The 16,816-nt window shown below is 40.5% G+C and overlaps 2 protein-coding genes across 2 annotated transcripts in view; one reads left to right on the top strand and one right to left on the bottom strand.

Moving 5' to 3' along the window:
- Positions 1–6,358, bottom strand: part of LOC137890172 (multiple epidermal growth factor-like domains protein 9) — a 43,205-nt gene extending 36,847 nt beyond the window's left edge. The window contains exons 1-2 of the mRNA XM_068734305.1: positions 5,695–6,358; positions 174–378 (exon numbers count right to left, since the gene is read on the bottom strand). Of these exons, the coding sequence (XP_068590406.1) occupies positions 174–378; positions 5,695–6,259 (770 nt within the window). The 5' untranslated portion in view covers positions 6,260–6,358. The remainder of the gene's footprint in view (positions 1–173; positions 379–5,694) is intronic.
- A 1,843-nt stretch (positions 6,359–8,201) lies between these two features.
- On the top strand, positions 8,202–13,439 carry LOC137890173 (serine/threonine-protein phosphatase 6 catalytic subunit). Its single transcript, XM_068734306.1, has 7 exons — positions 8,202–8,308; positions 9,746–9,841; positions 9,979–10,044; positions 10,153–10,294; positions 10,408–10,487; positions 11,425–11,634; positions 12,533–13,439. The coding sequence occupies exons 1-7, from the start codon at positions 8,234–8,236 to the stop codon at positions 12,779–12,781; spliced, it is 918 nt and encodes a 305-aa protein (XP_068590407.1). The 5' UTR covers positions 8,202–8,233; the 3' UTR covers positions 12,782–13,439.
- Positions 13,440–16,816: the final 3,377 nt, after the last annotated feature.

Here is a 16,816-nt window from a genome sequence, read left to right as displayed (position 1 = left end):
CCAGGCCCATATGCAGTGAGAGAAACCTATAAACTAGCAAATCCAAATATAAATTGAATCCAATTTATTACTGCTGAGATGACCACTTTCCAGCCAAACACAGAACAGAACTTAGGTATGTTGACACGTCCAACATGGCTACCAGAGGGTGAAAGCAGGGAGAGCAGCCTGACCTGTCACAGAGGTGGTTCACTGCGCCGAAGGAGTCGCAAGCGCAGGGCAGGCAGCCACTGGTGCCGTTGGTGAAGTGTCCCTCCTCGCAGTCCTCGCACTGTAGACCGGTGTAGCCCGACACACAAGAACACTGACCGGTACTCCGGTCACACTCGTCTGGATCCAAAATGCCCTCACCACCACTGCTGCAGTTACAAAGACCCTCTGGTGGATGGATGGGGGTGTCACAGTGAAAGGGAGAGACAAGAAATGAGAAACACTTCAAAGATGACTAGCAGAGGTAGTCTTAACAGTAAATGGTTATTTACATTTGACTCTACTGTGCTTGTTTTAGTATCATCATTTTAGAATTCTACATGCACTTTTTATGCACAAATAATTTGAGTGACGGAGAGATCAGAAAGTGGCCGATGGTATGCCACTGTGTTTAACGGCATAGACCGTTTCCTGAAGGCAGGTGCCGCTTGAAAGTTCATATCAGCGGTGTAGTATGCCGTTGCTATACTGTATGTATATATACATACATACAGTATATAGCCTAACATTGGCCATAATATCAGTTTCAGGGTACATCAGCCAATACAAAATCACTTTACTGTCATTTTAAACGCCTTGCATGCATCCCAACGAGATAAAATAGATCCATTACTTTATTTAAGACGCTGTGTTGAGCTACTTTGTCAATAAAGTCAGAAAAAAATACAGCATCAATGGTCGTAAATCAAACCAATTTGGAGACGGTACTGTGTCTGACCGTGGACTTCCACTTTCAAACGGTCTAGGCTGTTGGAAGAGTAGTGGACACCACTCCAGGGATCGTCACAGACTGCTGAAAAACAGTGGCATAGCATCGGCCACTTTCCATCTCATCGCTACTGAATATGAATAATGTACTCTTTTCTTTTATATTCAAGACTTTCTTCTTTTATTTGCATTCTATCTGCTTTATAGAAGTTTTATCTTAACCACATCATTTCTTATGTTTTTCACTTGCACGTTCATCTGTTTATGTATGGGCTCAGTGCAGCTTGATAAATGTATGTCATAAAATAATGAAGAACATGAGAGCACAAGGGCTTACATTTTTTTATTATTTATTGGTTTATTTGGTAAGGACAGTGCCGATTAATAAAATGTCACATTAAATAAGCCAGAATTAGCCAAGAGACTATTTTTCATCTGTAGTAGTCTGTAGGGTTTCTGATTTTTTTTTCCAAATATTAATCCGTAGCCTTTGTGCTTAAGCATGAACAGTGCTATATAAATATAATACTTGTTCTTATTAAAATAAAGGCTTGATTCATGGCACAAAGGAAGTACGTCAACCATTATGCAACCAAAACAGGAAGAGGAGAGTGATTTTGTTTTCCCTGGTAGCTATCAGTGGAAGTGCTTCAGTTACTATCTCTGGTAGAGGAAACCAAACGCACCGTGTCCTGTGTTGTTGGAAGTTGCTAGGTTCTGAGGCTAACACAAAGGAAAGTCATGCTGTGGTCTTGGCGACAGCTGCGCCACCAATGACACTTTAAAAACCAAAAAAAAGGGCAAAAGTTAAAAAGTTGTCTATTACCACTTTAATGAAACCCATCTAACAGGAAGAACAGATTCTGTTTAAGTGGTGTTTAATACAGCTAGAATGTGTTTCACGTTAGAATCAATCTCTGCAAATAATTGCACGTTAACTGAAGCCTAAACAGACACCTGACAAATTCCACACAGTCTCCTGTTTTGGTGTGATCTCCAGGCTGGTTTACCTTCCTCCTTTGAATTTGCATAATAGAAACAGAGATGCACTGTGTTTGAAAATGGAGAAGTCATTATGCTTCTCTAAAGTACAAGATTACACTATCATATTACAAACTGCAGCATTGGTCCCATAGACACATGCTTACAGTCACTCAATATGTTCAAAGTCAAGTCGCCTGAGTTGTGACATTACATTCTCTTTCAGGGCAATCTCATTGGACGGTGGGCTAGTGCGACCATACCAAGAAGCAGTAACACTAGAAGCTGTCAAGTGCATCTAGCCTTCCGCTATCCGTCACTTAAAGATGCCTGGTCCATTCAGTCTTCTTGTATCATTGGCCTCTGGGAGCTTCTAATTCACTTTCCTTGTCCATATTCCTCTCACCAATCAATAGAAAAAAAGCCACCATGAGCCGGCTTCTAGGCCTTTATCCTCTTCTGTATATGAATTAAGGGAGACATATCATGCTGATTTTCATGTTTGTACTTCTTTCAGAACATGTTTACATGTTTTAATGTTCATAAACACTTTTTATTTCTCACAGTCTGTCTGAATATACCCGTTTTCACCCTTTGTCTGACTTGCTCCGTTTTAGCGCCTGTCTCTTTAAGCCCCCCCTCCAATACAGCCCAGTCTGCTCTGATTGGCTCGTGGGAAACAATATGGCACACCTTTGCAAAGGTAGTTCAAATGAGGCTGCATGTGACTAGGAAGGGCAGTCAAATCTGAGTGGTTGGTTGAATCACATGTTTGTGTGTGTCCTTAGCCAGGCAGTTCACAGCGAACTGAATGGGTTGTCTTATGTCACAGGTCCACACTGGCAGCTCTCACTTATACTATTTGATGCCATTTTGTTTTATGATGAATTCCTCTCATGAAGATTTGTGTCTAAAACAAAGATGGCAAACCGAGTCCAGCTGCATTGTCAATGGGTGATTTTGTACAGTTCAAACTGGTGTGCTCAAAGAAACCAGAGGATACAATGACAGACGTGTGGATGACCCTATAGACTACAGAGTGGCTATCTATTATTCATCCGATCTCAGGTTAGGTGTGGCGAGTGACGACTGAGCGCCTGACTGTCTCCACCCTGTACTCGGCAGTCAGACCAGGAAGACAGACAGATAAGAGCTGTAAATAAAAATGCTTGTCATGTACGTATGCATACAGATAGCACACAAAGCCTCAGGTAGCAGTTCAACAAATAGAAAAGGACGGCTGAATGTTAAAGCATTCCTGATTAATCTCCTCTTTCACTGATGCTTGGACTTTTATGTAACTGAGAAAGGCCTGATTATGCGAGCCTGTGGAGTCTACTGTCAGGCCCTTTGCTACAGCCACGTCCACTGAAGAGCTGTCAGGCCATGAATGCATATCGCCTCTCACACACTGCGGTAGAGCTTCCACTGGGTGTACAGCCAAACAACAGGTTTGATGTGGATTTGACTGGACCTGTGTGTAGTGAAGAGGTCTCTCCGATCTCTTCGACTGCTGTAAAGTGGCGTGGCAGCGTTGCTGCTATTCAGACACAGGCAGCAGCAGGCTGTTCAGAACAAGTCAGAGAATGTGTGCAGGAAGCTTGGCGAGGCGTTGGACCAGGTGATGCCTTTGTTGATGTGCTTTTACTGTGAGTGGCCTTCACCCTAGAACAATGAGCTACCTGGTGAAGCTTCAATGTATGATCTCACACAAGGGTGGAGATCTCATTTGGACTTCAGGGGTCCAAATGAACGCAAATAAATAACACCGACAGATTTCCGAAGGGAACTGCCTGAACACGACGCCATTTTAATCGCCATTCATCTGCAATACTGACCCAAAATACTAACTGAAGTAAGCAGATTGATAGCAGGGCTGTGAATAACTGTTATTTTCATTATTGATTAATCTGCCCGTTTTCTTGTATGGCCTATAAAATGGTGAAAAAACAGCCATCACATTTTCCTTAAGCCGAACGTTTTCTTATTGCTCGTCAGTCCAAACCCCAAACAGAGCGTTCACTGTCACACAGACAAAGAAAAGCAGCAAATCTGCACAACTGAGGGGCTGGAAACAATGTTTGGCATTTTTGCAAAAAAATTAAATAATTAAACAGAAAAAATGCCAAATGTACCTGTACAGCAGGATGTCAGCAACAAAGAAAATATATCATTAAAATATATTCACAAGCATCACACCAGACTTTAAAAATATTCCACTGAACATCTGGATCTCTTTAACCAGCCACTCGACACTCCCTTGATAGCAACTCACCATGGAGATCAGTCAGAATGTTGGTCCTACTTCTCCCTCTTCAACCAGTGCACACCAAAAGCTAATCCTCCTCCTATCACTGAGATTAATGCCGACAGTAAGGTAGCACACAGTGGGGAGAACAAAGGGTCACTGCAAAAACATAACTGCATTGGACCCCCGATGTGAGGGGCCAGTATCAGTCAGAATATGAAAGAAAACAGAATTCATGGGGGCTTAGGAGCATCATGAAGTTAAAACTACAACATGGCATTTTCTGGGAAGAAATTGATTTAACAAGCACTATGTGTCCCACTGCCCTTTTTAAATGGCACATGGTGAATTTTCAAAATGAAACTACAGGGTTTGAGCATATCTTTAATGAATTGCACATCCTACACTAAACACTTCATATCAACTAAATGATCTGTCTTAGCACAGGAACCAATATTTTACCATTTCTGCCTGTTCCATTTGTTACATCTTAATATCAGACTTACAGATTTATATCTTATGTTTGCATCATAATGTTTGAAGTTAACCCTTATCCAATGAACAGAAAACAATTTGCCCATTTTTAACTGTACTTATTTACAGATTTACTCAAAAAAAAAAAAAAAAAAAAAAAAAGTCATATTTTTCTGTATATGGCCCACAATCCAAACAGTTTGGACACCACCGGTTTGATATACACGCGAGTTTAGGAAGAATGAATAAGATCCATCTCCTGACAGCAAGTAGGAACAATATGGCTTCAGCAGACCTTCCCACACATTAAAGCACCATTTTGGACAGGACCCCACAGCCCAGAACAACACACCCACATGGATACCATGATGTGTGAGGTGTGAGAGGAGGGGCTCCTCTGTCATTGCTCATTCATGGCTTGGCCAGCCTGGCCATCTTGGTTGAACGGCCTTGTTCTGTGTATGCCATGCAAACAACAATAGAGGATCTGAGGGGAAGCAGCTATCTGAGCAGCTTCTTGTAGTTCCCTGTCAATATCAAACACGTCGGGTGTAACACAAAAGGATCACGGCTCTGTATGAGCGCTCTGTGCACTGACGGATAGATAAATTGACTGAACAACAACAGGATCAACCTTGCACCCCCTCTCCCAGCCCACTGTAATATGTGCACACTCGTCCTATAATAAAAGTCCACTGGAACATTAGGCTGCACCGCAAAATGCATATAGGACAAATAGTGTATTTATGAGATTAGGATGTGGTGATTCCCCGCTCGTTTGAAGGGTACACCGTGTGATCTGATGCCTCTGCCATTGTTGCAATTTGCTTCATTTACGCGTTCTCTGCGTCAAACCCCCGTGTGACCACCCTGCATCCTTTTGGCAGTCTCTATTAGACATGGATGTCTCCTTCTTCGCAGACTCGTATTCTGAACATGAACGTGCTACAAACAGCTCATCAGTCCCCCCCATCATTACTGTACAGCGTCTTTTACGAAAGCTAAAAGAAATCAGATTGCTCCCTTTGTCACTGTTCCTGTGAGCTATTTTATTCTAAGGTATCGTAACTCACCTTGACTATTCTCTATGGAGGTAACCGATGTGCCGATATTATCTGCTGCCCAGGCGTCGTTGGCCGTACGCTGGGAAACCATGGACACCACGGTCTGCAGCATTTTCTCCGAAGCAAAAAGTGATGTTTGTGCATCGATGGACCGTTTGCGTGCGCCGGTTGATCTGGAAATCGGCGCTGTTATTTGTTCTCTGATGGCTGAAATGATTCCGGTATCAGTAATAGAAGTCGCGGTGGCGGTCGTCGGGTCCGTTGTTAGAGGCTGGAAGGTGGTTGCAGTTTTAGTAATAGGGCTTGTAGTGGTGGTGGTCGGGCCGGCAGAAACAATGGTAGGCGACGGTGTGAGTTCGGTTAGAGGCCCGAGAGCGAACCTGCTCTCGGGTAAAGTACGAGGCATGTCGGTGTGGAAGGTCTCCCAGGTGTCGGAGGCTGAGCCGGGCTTCCCGGAGATAGGCGACGCATCGTAGGTACTGATGCGGGGAGCAGCTTCAGAAAATCCAATATATACATACAAAATAAATATCAGAGCCGGAGATATGTACATCATTAAGGACGTTAACCTCATATTCACTTTCAGCTCTCCATGTAAGCTCCAGCAGTGGTCTCTCTCAGACCTTTCCCTGAATGGACGCGTACTCCACCATTGATGCTTGCTGTGTGCTGCCCTATGAACCACAGTCAACACTTCACCTGCTCTGCAACCTACCATGAGCCGCCCAAGACTGACGTACTCCTCAGCCAATGGGAGGCCCTGAAAGAATGTCTTCGGGTGCGCGTTCGTTCGCTGGTTGGACAGTCATAGACACCTATGAAACACAATATCTTACGAAATGATCAAACGTCCTCACTCGTCTGAAAATTATCTAAACATAACCAGCTCTATTAACTGTACCAACTCGAAGAAGCATATTTAGTTACTGTGCCGATAAGATCTAACGACTGTGGCAGTGATACAGTCATATCTGTGCAGATAACAGGCCAGGTATCCTCCTCCATATGGGATTTCCCAGTGGCAGTTTGTGGGATTATTGTACAGTGAAGGCTCCATAATCTTTGTCTACGACAAAGATTTAATTGTCTACGGTTTCACACCAGTATATTTGTGAAACTATTCTGGAATCGCTCATTTAAAAAAAAACAAAAAAAAAAAACGACTGTTCGGTTAAATAGGCAAAACCCTCAAAACACATTTTGCGCACTTCACATTGCGTAATTGTGATTATATTTTAAAAACATTTATTTTGAATGTCTTCACCTGAAGTGATAGTATGACATTGGCCCTCTTTGACACACACACACACACACACACACACACACACACACACACACACACACACACACACACACACACACACACACACACACACACACACACACACACACACACACACACACACACACACACACACACACACACACACACACACACACACACACGCGCGCAATATATCTTGCAAAGCAAACACTCATTCACAATTATATAAACTTCTAAAAATTGTATTTTGCATCACAGTTTTACAAACACTTAATACATATAAATAGCTCTTACCACAGGCCAACTGCACACTGTGCTGAGTATAACACTTTTGTATAGCGTCTTTGGCATTTTCATTTGTTGCATGTTGTAAATATAGACAATGAACACAAACGCAATGTTTGTTCTCATAACAGAATCATACACACAGACTTTACCTGAAGATGACATGAACATAGTTACTGTACTCTATACAAAATACAGTGTATTATAATTGCTATTCCCAACCCTCTCTCTAAGATTGGCCTCCATTGTTGGGCACACCAATGAGCAAACCTGAATCCTATTTATAGGGTTTAATACGCGTTCGCAGTGATCTAATTGGTAACAGGTGTTTTCACAGGTGCATTCTGGGTGTAGGTGATTGATAATTGAGTATGGTATTTCAATGGCGGAGTTTAGAAAACAACGATGTAAACAACTCAAACAGGCTTTTGGTTTTGAATGACATGTCTAATGTAGTGAACCGTGTGTATGCATTTGTAAATGTGCTTGAGGGTCAGCATACCTGTTCATAAATAAGCTACATGAGTTCGTGGTGTATTGCGCCCTCCGGTGGTTGTAATGTGAAGTTGCATCTCTGTTTAAGGAAGTAGTTTGATTTTGAATTGTAGTGTAGTCAGTTTCTTTATTTAATCGACAATATAATTATTTCGTCATCTTATATTGCTTTTCTGTCCTCTTCACCCTATCTGATAAAACTCTGCTTTCATTCTACGTTATAATAACTGATCACAGTGACTCAACACTTCCAGTGGGAACAATCAAAATAATACTTCTAATGTTTTTAAATGGGGAAGAAAGAGGACATAGGACATTTATATCTTCATTTCATTTGTGCTTTTGAAATTACAGCTTGGTTTTCAATAGTTTGGCTCACATAAATTAAAATGTATATAAAAAACTGCGACTAATTTCTATTCGTTAATACAGACGATAGATGGCAGTAGTGTGATACTCGCTCAATTGTTGCAGGAAGTTGCGCATGACGACTAGCTAGGCACCATGGCGCCTCTGGATTTGGATAAATATGCAGAGATTGCAAAACAGTGTAAATATCTCCCAGAAAATGACCTCAAGGTAAACGTGACTTTATTTAAATGTTTTTGATTCGGTGTGTTGTTGCAGCGTAATGAACCGTTAGCTAGCTAGTAACGTTAGCTAGCTAGTCACGTTAGCCTTGCTGACTTCATCTTTTGGCCAGGAAGTGAAAACCGCTCAAACGATTTATTCAGTTTAGCAACAACCGCTAAATACGAGTCCAACTACATTATGAAATGCTTACGAAGCAGACATGCTAGTGTGAGCTAACGTGGTGTGCCATTACCAGCTGACGTTAAATGAGCACACATGTAGCCATAGCTCAGTGAGCTGATGATGCTGAGTGTCGTGATGGTGGATGACATTAGTCTGTTATCAGTCTGGTGCAGTTACCACTATCCACAGAGTTCTGTCTTCACTGAAATACTGAGACATGCAAACCAAGGACACAGTCACTATAAAGCTGTGTTAGCATGTGATAGTAGGTAATATTATAACAATACAGTCAATATTAGAGTAAATGTGGCACCATATTTACTGTTAGTAGCTGGATTGTGATTAGTGAGATCATGAATGACTCTTTTGTAGCATGATGTAACTGAAGATGACATGAACATAGTACTGTTTTGTACACAGTATATTGTAATTACAGTCTTCTAACTCTCTCTCCAAGATTGGCCTCCGTTGTTATGCACACCAAAGAGAAACCTGAATCCTATTTACAGTGTTTAAGCCATAGTCTGTATGGTTCAAGCTCTGATTTCTAAGTGATGTTAATGGTTACAATTGTTTTCACAGGTGCATTGTGGGTGCAGGAGATTGATGGTTGAGAAAAGCGTGTTTTAGAATTTTAAACTTTGTGTAAAGCAGACAATGTGTTTATGGTTTAGCACACTTGGTCAATATATAGGCTACATGAGTAAATGTTTTTAAAAACTGCAACAAGTGCCAACTTTTGTGTCTTGGCAATTGCCAAAAACTATAACCTTGCAATTTTAGGAGACCAAAAGCAATTGGAGATATTTAGACAAGCTTTGTTCAAGTCATCATAATAGTGTTAGAGTTCAGTCTCACTGACTGAACACTTCAAAGTGACTGGACTGTGAGTACACCTGCATTGATCTTTGTAACTCATTCATTACAGAGTGCCACATTTACTCTAATATTTTGACTGTATTGTTATAATATTACCTACTATCAAAAGCAGTCAATCTGGCCAAATAAGTTAAGGGTTCAATGCTACATGAGTTAGTGGTTTCAGTAATTGTTCCACAAGTACCACTTTTTGGGTCTTGGCAATTGCAGAAAACTGTAATAGTCTCACACATAGCGTCACAGTGTGACAAAGTAAACAATGTTCCAGAAGCTTTTCCCTGACAAGAAGAAGATTTTCATGAAAGTTGTCTCATATAACAACACTGAAGGCCGGCTGTGAATGATGACGGACTCGCTGTGTTTTGTCTTTCATCTCTACAGAGGTTATGCGACTATGTGTGTGACCTTCTGCTGGAGGAATCCAACGTCCAGCCTGTTTCCACTCCTGTAACTGTGTGTGGGGACATACATGGACAGGTAGAAAAGAAAGAGATTCTGTTTCCCCTAATATGGCTGAGCACAGCCTGCAGTTGACATAGCATGTGAGACATTGGTCTGTCGTACATATACAATGTAATACACTTACTTTCAATTTCTGTCTCTCTGTGCCTTAGTTTTATGATCTCTGTGAACTCTTCCGAACTGGCGGCCAGGTTCCAGACACAAATTACATATTTATGGTTAGTACATTGAAACCAGTTTGCACTTGATAGGCATCTGTCCTAATTCATTCTGTTCAAGTGATTTTTTTTTTGCCAGTGTTGTTAATAAACTTCCGTCACCTGCAGGGGGATTTTGTTGACCGAGGATATTACAGTCTGGAGACGTTCACCTACCTGCTGGTGCTGAAAGCCAAATGGCCCGACCGCATCACTCTTCTTCGTGGAAACCATGAAAGCCGACAGATCACTCAAGTTTATGGCTTTTATGGTGAGATTTGATTCATAGCAGTCCGATGATGACTGCATTGTCACTGAGCTCACTCCCTGAACTATAGTCACACCTTTCTGTTTGAAATAAGGGCGCACCTCTTTGTCTTACAGATGAGTGCCAGACCAAGTATGGTAATGCAAATGCCTGGCGTTATTGTACCAAAGTGTTCGATATGTTAACAGTAGCAGCTGTAAGTATTGAAGTGTCACTGGGCTTTGTGTTCATTTGTTGTCATAAAATGACTTTATAGATGACAGTTCTTTAAAAGCCTGGAATGAGGCTCATATTGAGTTATTGCTGAGCAGAGAGCAGCTGAACTACATATGAGCAGCAGCTTTTGGTACTTGTGATGTTATGATACAGATGAAATGCTATCTGAGCTGCCTCAGGTAAAGGGAATGAACAGTCTCTACCTGATGCTTGGCCATCATTTTCCACATTGTTTAGAATAAGTACTGTACAAAATCTCTAATATTGTGGCGCTGCTTATGTACATAAATCTGTCAAGCATCGCTAATGAAGGACAGACCTGACTTGGGTTACATTTTTTAAGCTCTTAGGATTTTATGGAAAATGGCAAAGATAGCAAAACTGGGACATTCTACCACAACATTTCTTGAGTTGAACCATTTTTTTTTTTTTGCACATGACAAGTAGATCTCTACTTGTGAGTATTCATCCATCTTTATCCCTAACCTCCACATTTCACTCCAGTAAAGCCACCACCACATTTTTCAGAATCATTCTACAACCATGCCACACTTTATGCTGTATACACTCAAAAGGTGAATCATCACAAATATGACATTCACTTTTTTCACATAATTACCTACCTAACTTTTCTGCTTGTCCGACTGACAGTTTTGATCAATTATATTTGTCCATATCTCTGACCTCATCATTGGTCATTTCAAACGTTTCACTGCAGAAACGACCAATAGCAGGCCACGTTTGTCACTTAAAACTTCAAAATCCCACACCCCTTACTTACTCGTGTTATGTAGGTAACTATGTTGCACAACAATCCAATGTTTTTATTGTATATAGTTTGTAAGGTCTGTAACCATTGGCCAAACCGATTAATAGTTTATATGTGATGCCCTGATTCTTCTGTTTCGTGTTGTCAGCTGATGGACGAGCAGATACTGTGCGTCCACGGAGGCCTCTCCCCAGACATAAAAACTCTAGATCAAATTCGAACCATTGAGCGGAACCAGGAGATCCCCCACAAAGGAGCATTCTGTGATCTGGTGTGGTCAGACCCTGAAGATGTGGACACTTGGGCCATCAGCCCCAGAGGAGCTGGCTGGCTCTTTGGTGCAAAGGTCACAAACGAGGTAGGTTGCTCTTACTTTACATGTACTCAGACTACTCATGTAAAGTCCAGAGACACTCGGTGCACCAGATGCATACCTGTATGTACCAAAGTGCACTTGGGAACATTTATATGTGATATGAGTGCAAAGGCATTTTTACTTGCTGTCTTCCTAAAACAATGATCACTGCATACAATTTATTTTATAGAGTTTCTCTTTTTTTTGTTCTTCTCATGCATCGACATGAATTCAGCCGATTATAACAAGCAGTGTTATCATGACAACAGCTACATGGCAACGATAGTAGAGCATGTATTTATTGTGCGTTCCAATACACATACTACCATACTATTTAGTATTCTATATTACATAGTATGCCAAAAATGTTCCGAGCATATCTAGTGCCTCCACCAAGCACCAACCTCTGGTGCAACGCTACAGTGCCATAAACTGCTTTACCTAAAATATCAAACTTGAAGCTGGCTCCAAAGCGAGTCAAAGACACTGTTCCTGTAAAGCCGAGTAAGTCTTCATTCACTTTTACAACCACAGAAATGTTATGTTTTACAATCGTATATCTCCTTCCGACCTCTCTGAGTAATCAGTATTGCTATCACACAACATTTAACCAGGACTTGCTCCAAATCCACTAAACCAGCCTGATGAAGATCTGTCTGTGGAGCAGAGCTGGATAGATGTGGGACCCTGGTCAGAGCTGGCCAATGCTACGCTATGATTGGCCGGTCTGCGTTCCAGGACGGGATTTAGTGAAGGGTCAATTGCCTCTCACTGTCATTTGGGGTCACCAAAGAAAATAAGGGGATGAGTATTCTCACTGGCTGTGTTTTTCAGTTTTTCAACATTTTTTCTTTTTCTCCCCATCTTTTGTTTCTCTCTCTATCTTCCAAAAACCCTGCAGTTTGTTCACATCAACAACCTGAAACTGATCTGCAGGGCGCATCAACTTGTCCACGAAGGCTACAAGTTTATGTTCGATGAGAAGCTGGTCACGGTGTGGTCGGCTCCTAACTACTGCTATCGCTGCGGCAACATCGCCTCCATAATGGTCTTCAAAGACGCTAACACAAGAGAGCCAAAGCTCTTCAGAGCAGTGCCTGACTCCGAGAGGGTGATTCCACCACGAACAACAACACCTTATTTCCTGTAAGCACATTACAACCAAAAGAACGCAGCCATTTGTTCAGTGCACACATGCAGACTGGGACAGTGGCATCAGCACTTGTGCTCCCATATGAATTTCATATTGTACAGTTAGAAGTATTTACAGTGCATTTCGTTGTGCCAACTATCAACTGTTATTCCCACTTAGGCATTTAATGCCGTTATTCTGCAGCTTAAATCACACTGACATTGGAGTTAAAGCTCAGCAGGATCACTGCGCTGGTAAAATGTTTTAGAGAGAGGATTCAAATGACAGAAATGTTCATATTTATAAATCTGGATTTTTCTTTACTAGAGAGCAAATTGCAGGTGCAGTGTTGTACTTTATTTTGTTATGTTTATGTATTAAAGCTGGGAGTTAGGTAATAAAACTCTGAACAAGAGCAAAAAATTGCATCTATTCTGACAAATTTCAGTGGACTATACACTTAGTGTTATCATGTGATCTTATAAATTGACATGTAAACCTGAGAGTTGATGTGTAGAATTTGACTATATTGATTTGTTAGACATTTCTGTATTGTTAAGCCTGTGGAACCTAAAATGTTCTCTGTGAATTTCAGATTTGGTATCAGTTCTTTTATGATCATTATTCTTTGTGTCACCATACTGTTTTTAAATAAAGGAAATTGTAAAAAGTTAAACATCATTATCTGGGTAACGGGGCAAAAACAACACCATGCTTCATCATAATCAACAACTTATATTGGTGGTAAATAACATTATCTTCAAACGTCAGCCCATTTGGAGTTTTATTGTATTGTTATTAGATCATGTCTACTGTACTCTGAGGGCTGTGTTTAAATTTGATGATGATTTGACTACAGGATAGTAATTGTTTAGGAGCAAATTAATATCTTTATTCATCCTGCTCATGTGTACATTAGACAAAGACTAAGAAGTTTGCAGCTATCCTCCCTCCAGATTCCTGAGGTACTGCTTACTCAAGAATGATACGGACGACAGACAGACAACCGGAAAACATCTGGCGTCTGTAGAGGCATAAAACTCCTAATTGCATTAAAGTTGACCATACATAGGAGCACCTGTTGAGCAACAGCAGTATCTTGATGAAAGTGTTGTTAGAAACACAGGGGGATTCAGGCTAACCAGAAGGTTGTTTAGGGGCCACCTTTATTGTAACATAGGGGCAAAGATGAAACACAACATTATTCCATTAGAGCACAGATACACATGTACTCTGTTACAATGGTTATAATAAAACAAAACAGGAAGATTGGTTCTCAGAGCAATGAAGGACCGGTGCAGCTGCCAGCTGACCCATCATTGAAATGAAAATGTCATCTGTATTTACCATTTACCATTCCATTTCAAAGATTTATAATATAATGATAAATGATATCATACCTTTTCAAGCAGCTATACTCTCTGTATTACAAATATGTCTTTTTGTTTGGACATTTGTAAATGTTGAATGTAGATGCCCCAAATGGAGTTTGTTCAATTTAAAAGTAGTTTTTGCAGTTGTGATCAAATATCTGCTAAAACTCTTCCAGCTTTCCATGAGGTTGAGCTTGATATTGTCCATTGAAAATCACAATCTTTTGTTCAGGCTTTTTCTGGAATGCAACTGTTATTTTCCTTTTCCCATTTTTGTGTTATGTAGGTTTATACCCTTTTATTCTCCTGGAGTCCCCATAGCCTTGAAATGACTTTGAGCCCCAGTAGGAACTAATTCAAACTTTCAATAGCTTTTGACTCTTTAACATAGAACTATTCTCAATTAATTATTTTCAAATTTTTTTCAACTTATAGAATGCACTGCCTGTTTTCAATTCCTCCATAAATTCACCCAATCAACTGAAATACAATTATTTTTACATTGGTCCTCACGATTTTTTTTAAACAGGCAAATTCCTCTCAAATCATATTGACTTTCCTTTCAAACATCGTCTGGATACTTTCAGGTGATTACAATTTTTTTTTAAACTACACATGATGTAAGCCATTTTGAGGTTGACCAAAACTCTAAATTTTATTATTTAATTTAGTAAACAGGGAGTTTGTTGGTTCATGGTTTATGGCTCCTTTGAAGTATAAATATATAATATATTTGTTTTGTATCTCCCCAGACTTCCACACAGTAAGTTACACACAAGCATTATGAGCATTAATTTAAATGAAGCTTGGTTAGAAAAGCCTTAATTGTACTGCAATTGACTTGAAAATGTTTGCTTATTTTTAATTTACATGTGATTTCCAGCACAATTTATTATCTATTATCACTCCCAGAATTGTAATTTTAGTCAAAATCAGGGAGAATTTGTTAAAATCAAACCAATCTAAATCAAATCATTATGACAACTAAATAAATTATGATTTGTGAACAAAATCCATTTTAATGTTTTGGAAACCCCACATTTGTCAGAATCAGAACCATTTATTGCCACGGTATGTTGCACATTTTAGGAATTTGACATGATGGTTGTGCATAACAAACAATCAACAACAATCAACACAGTGCAAAAAAGTAGAAACATTAAAATGTACAGTAAAATATAAAATAAGGTGCACAAACGAACAGATAACAAAACTATAAACAAGTGAGATGTACAGTAGGTGTAATGTAAAGTGTTGAGTGTATTTAACTAAGAATCCTTAAGAACCTTAAGCTCCCACTTGAAGTCCTGGGTTATGATGGAGCCCAGGAAGCAGAAGGACTCCACAGCATTGACGGGGGAGTCGCACAGGGTGATGGGGGCAGGTATGGCTACATTCTTCCTGAAATCCACAACCATCTCCACTGTCTTTAGAGTGTTGAGCTCTAGGTTGTTCAGACCGCACCAGGTCACCAGAGGGTCAATCTCCCACCTGTAGGCAGACTCATCCCCACCAGAGATGAGTCCAATAAGGGTGATGTCATCTGCAAACTTAAGGAGCTTGACGGACTGGTGACTGGAGGAGCAGTTGTTGGTGTACAGGGAGAAGAGCAGAGGGGAAAAAATGCAGCCTTGGGGGGAACTGGTGCTGATGGTCCAGGAGGCTGAGACGTGCTTTCCCAGCTTCACGTGCTGCTTTCTGTCAGACAGGGAGTCTGTTATTCACTTGCAGGTGGAGTCGGGCACATGCAGCTGGGAGAGCTTGTCATGCAGCAGAGATGGGATGATGGTGTTAAAGGCAGAGCTGAAGTCCACAAACAGGATCCTGGCATAAATACGCACCAACACGTCGAGGCAGCCATCCGCGGCGCCATCTTGGTGTAAGGTTTATCATTTATGTGCAAAATAAAAAATAGTCAGCCTAACACTGAGCCTTGGTGAACTCCACAAGTAACCTTCAATAACTGAGAAGTAAAGTTATTTGAACATATTGATATATTCTCCAGGTGGCTAACTAGTATGCTGCTCCCCTCTAATTCCATATCTTTATAATGTAATTATAAGCCATGATCAATAGTAGCTATATTACTTAAATGTTTTTTTTAAATCCAGGAATACCCCCGCTGAATATTCATCATGTTCTACTGCAGGAGTCTACTGCAGTCATGGAAGCAGAGAGCATTTTGAAACCCTATGAGTTATATATCACATTGTTTTACTTTTGTCATGCTTTTTTTGTAACTGAATCTCAAAATTACCTAACTTCTTTCTCACTGTGCATTTGTATCTCACTGTGGAGTATAGTAGAATATTCACAGCTTTCAGGTAGAATGTACCATTCCCCTCAGCTTTTAGGTCTAATTTATCATCAACATATACTGTACTGTTCGCCTAAGACTTAGCAATAAGCCTACATGAAAGCATTTGTTTTAGTACAAGCTTGAGTTTGAGCAGTTTGATCACATGGTAGTTGAAACATTACAATTGTTAGAAAATGGTGACAGAAATATCAACCAAATTAGGGAATAATCTCCATAGGCATAGAGTGACACAGTTTCAACAGGAAATACAGAAATTGCTTCTTCGTTCAGTACATTAAAAAGAGTAAAATAGAGTCTGCCACACTGACACTCCAAATACAGTTACTTTAGGGAGGGAAAGCTCCAGCATGGAGCATTTCT

Source organism: Cebidichthys violaceus, unplaced genomic scaffold, assembly GCF_023349555.1.
Source record: "Cebidichthys violaceus isolate CVI_PGR_0920_01 unplaced genomic scaffold, fCebVio1.0.p SCAF_62, whole genome shotgun sequence".
In the NCBI taxonomy this organism is placed as follows: domain Eukaryota; kingdom Metazoa; phylum Chordata; class Actinopteri; order Perciformes; family Stichaeidae; genus Cebidichthys; species Cebidichthys violaceus.
This window is presented reverse-complemented; position numbering and strand designations above follow the sequence as displayed.

Bases quoted from the DNA above. Each gene is read 5' to 3' on its own strand.
- LOC137890173 (XM_068734306.1), top strand. From the start codon at position 8,234: ATGGCGCCTCTGGATTTGGATAAATATGCAGAGATTGCAAAACAGTGT. The intron at 8,309-9,745 runs GTAAACGTGACT...TCATCTCTACAG, and splicing joins TCCCAGAAAATGACCTCAAG to AGGTTATGCGACTATGTGTG. The intron at 10,488-11,424 runs GTAAGTATTGAA...TCGTGTTGTCAG, and splicing joins ATATGTTAACAGTAGCAGCT to CTGATGGACGAGCAGATACT.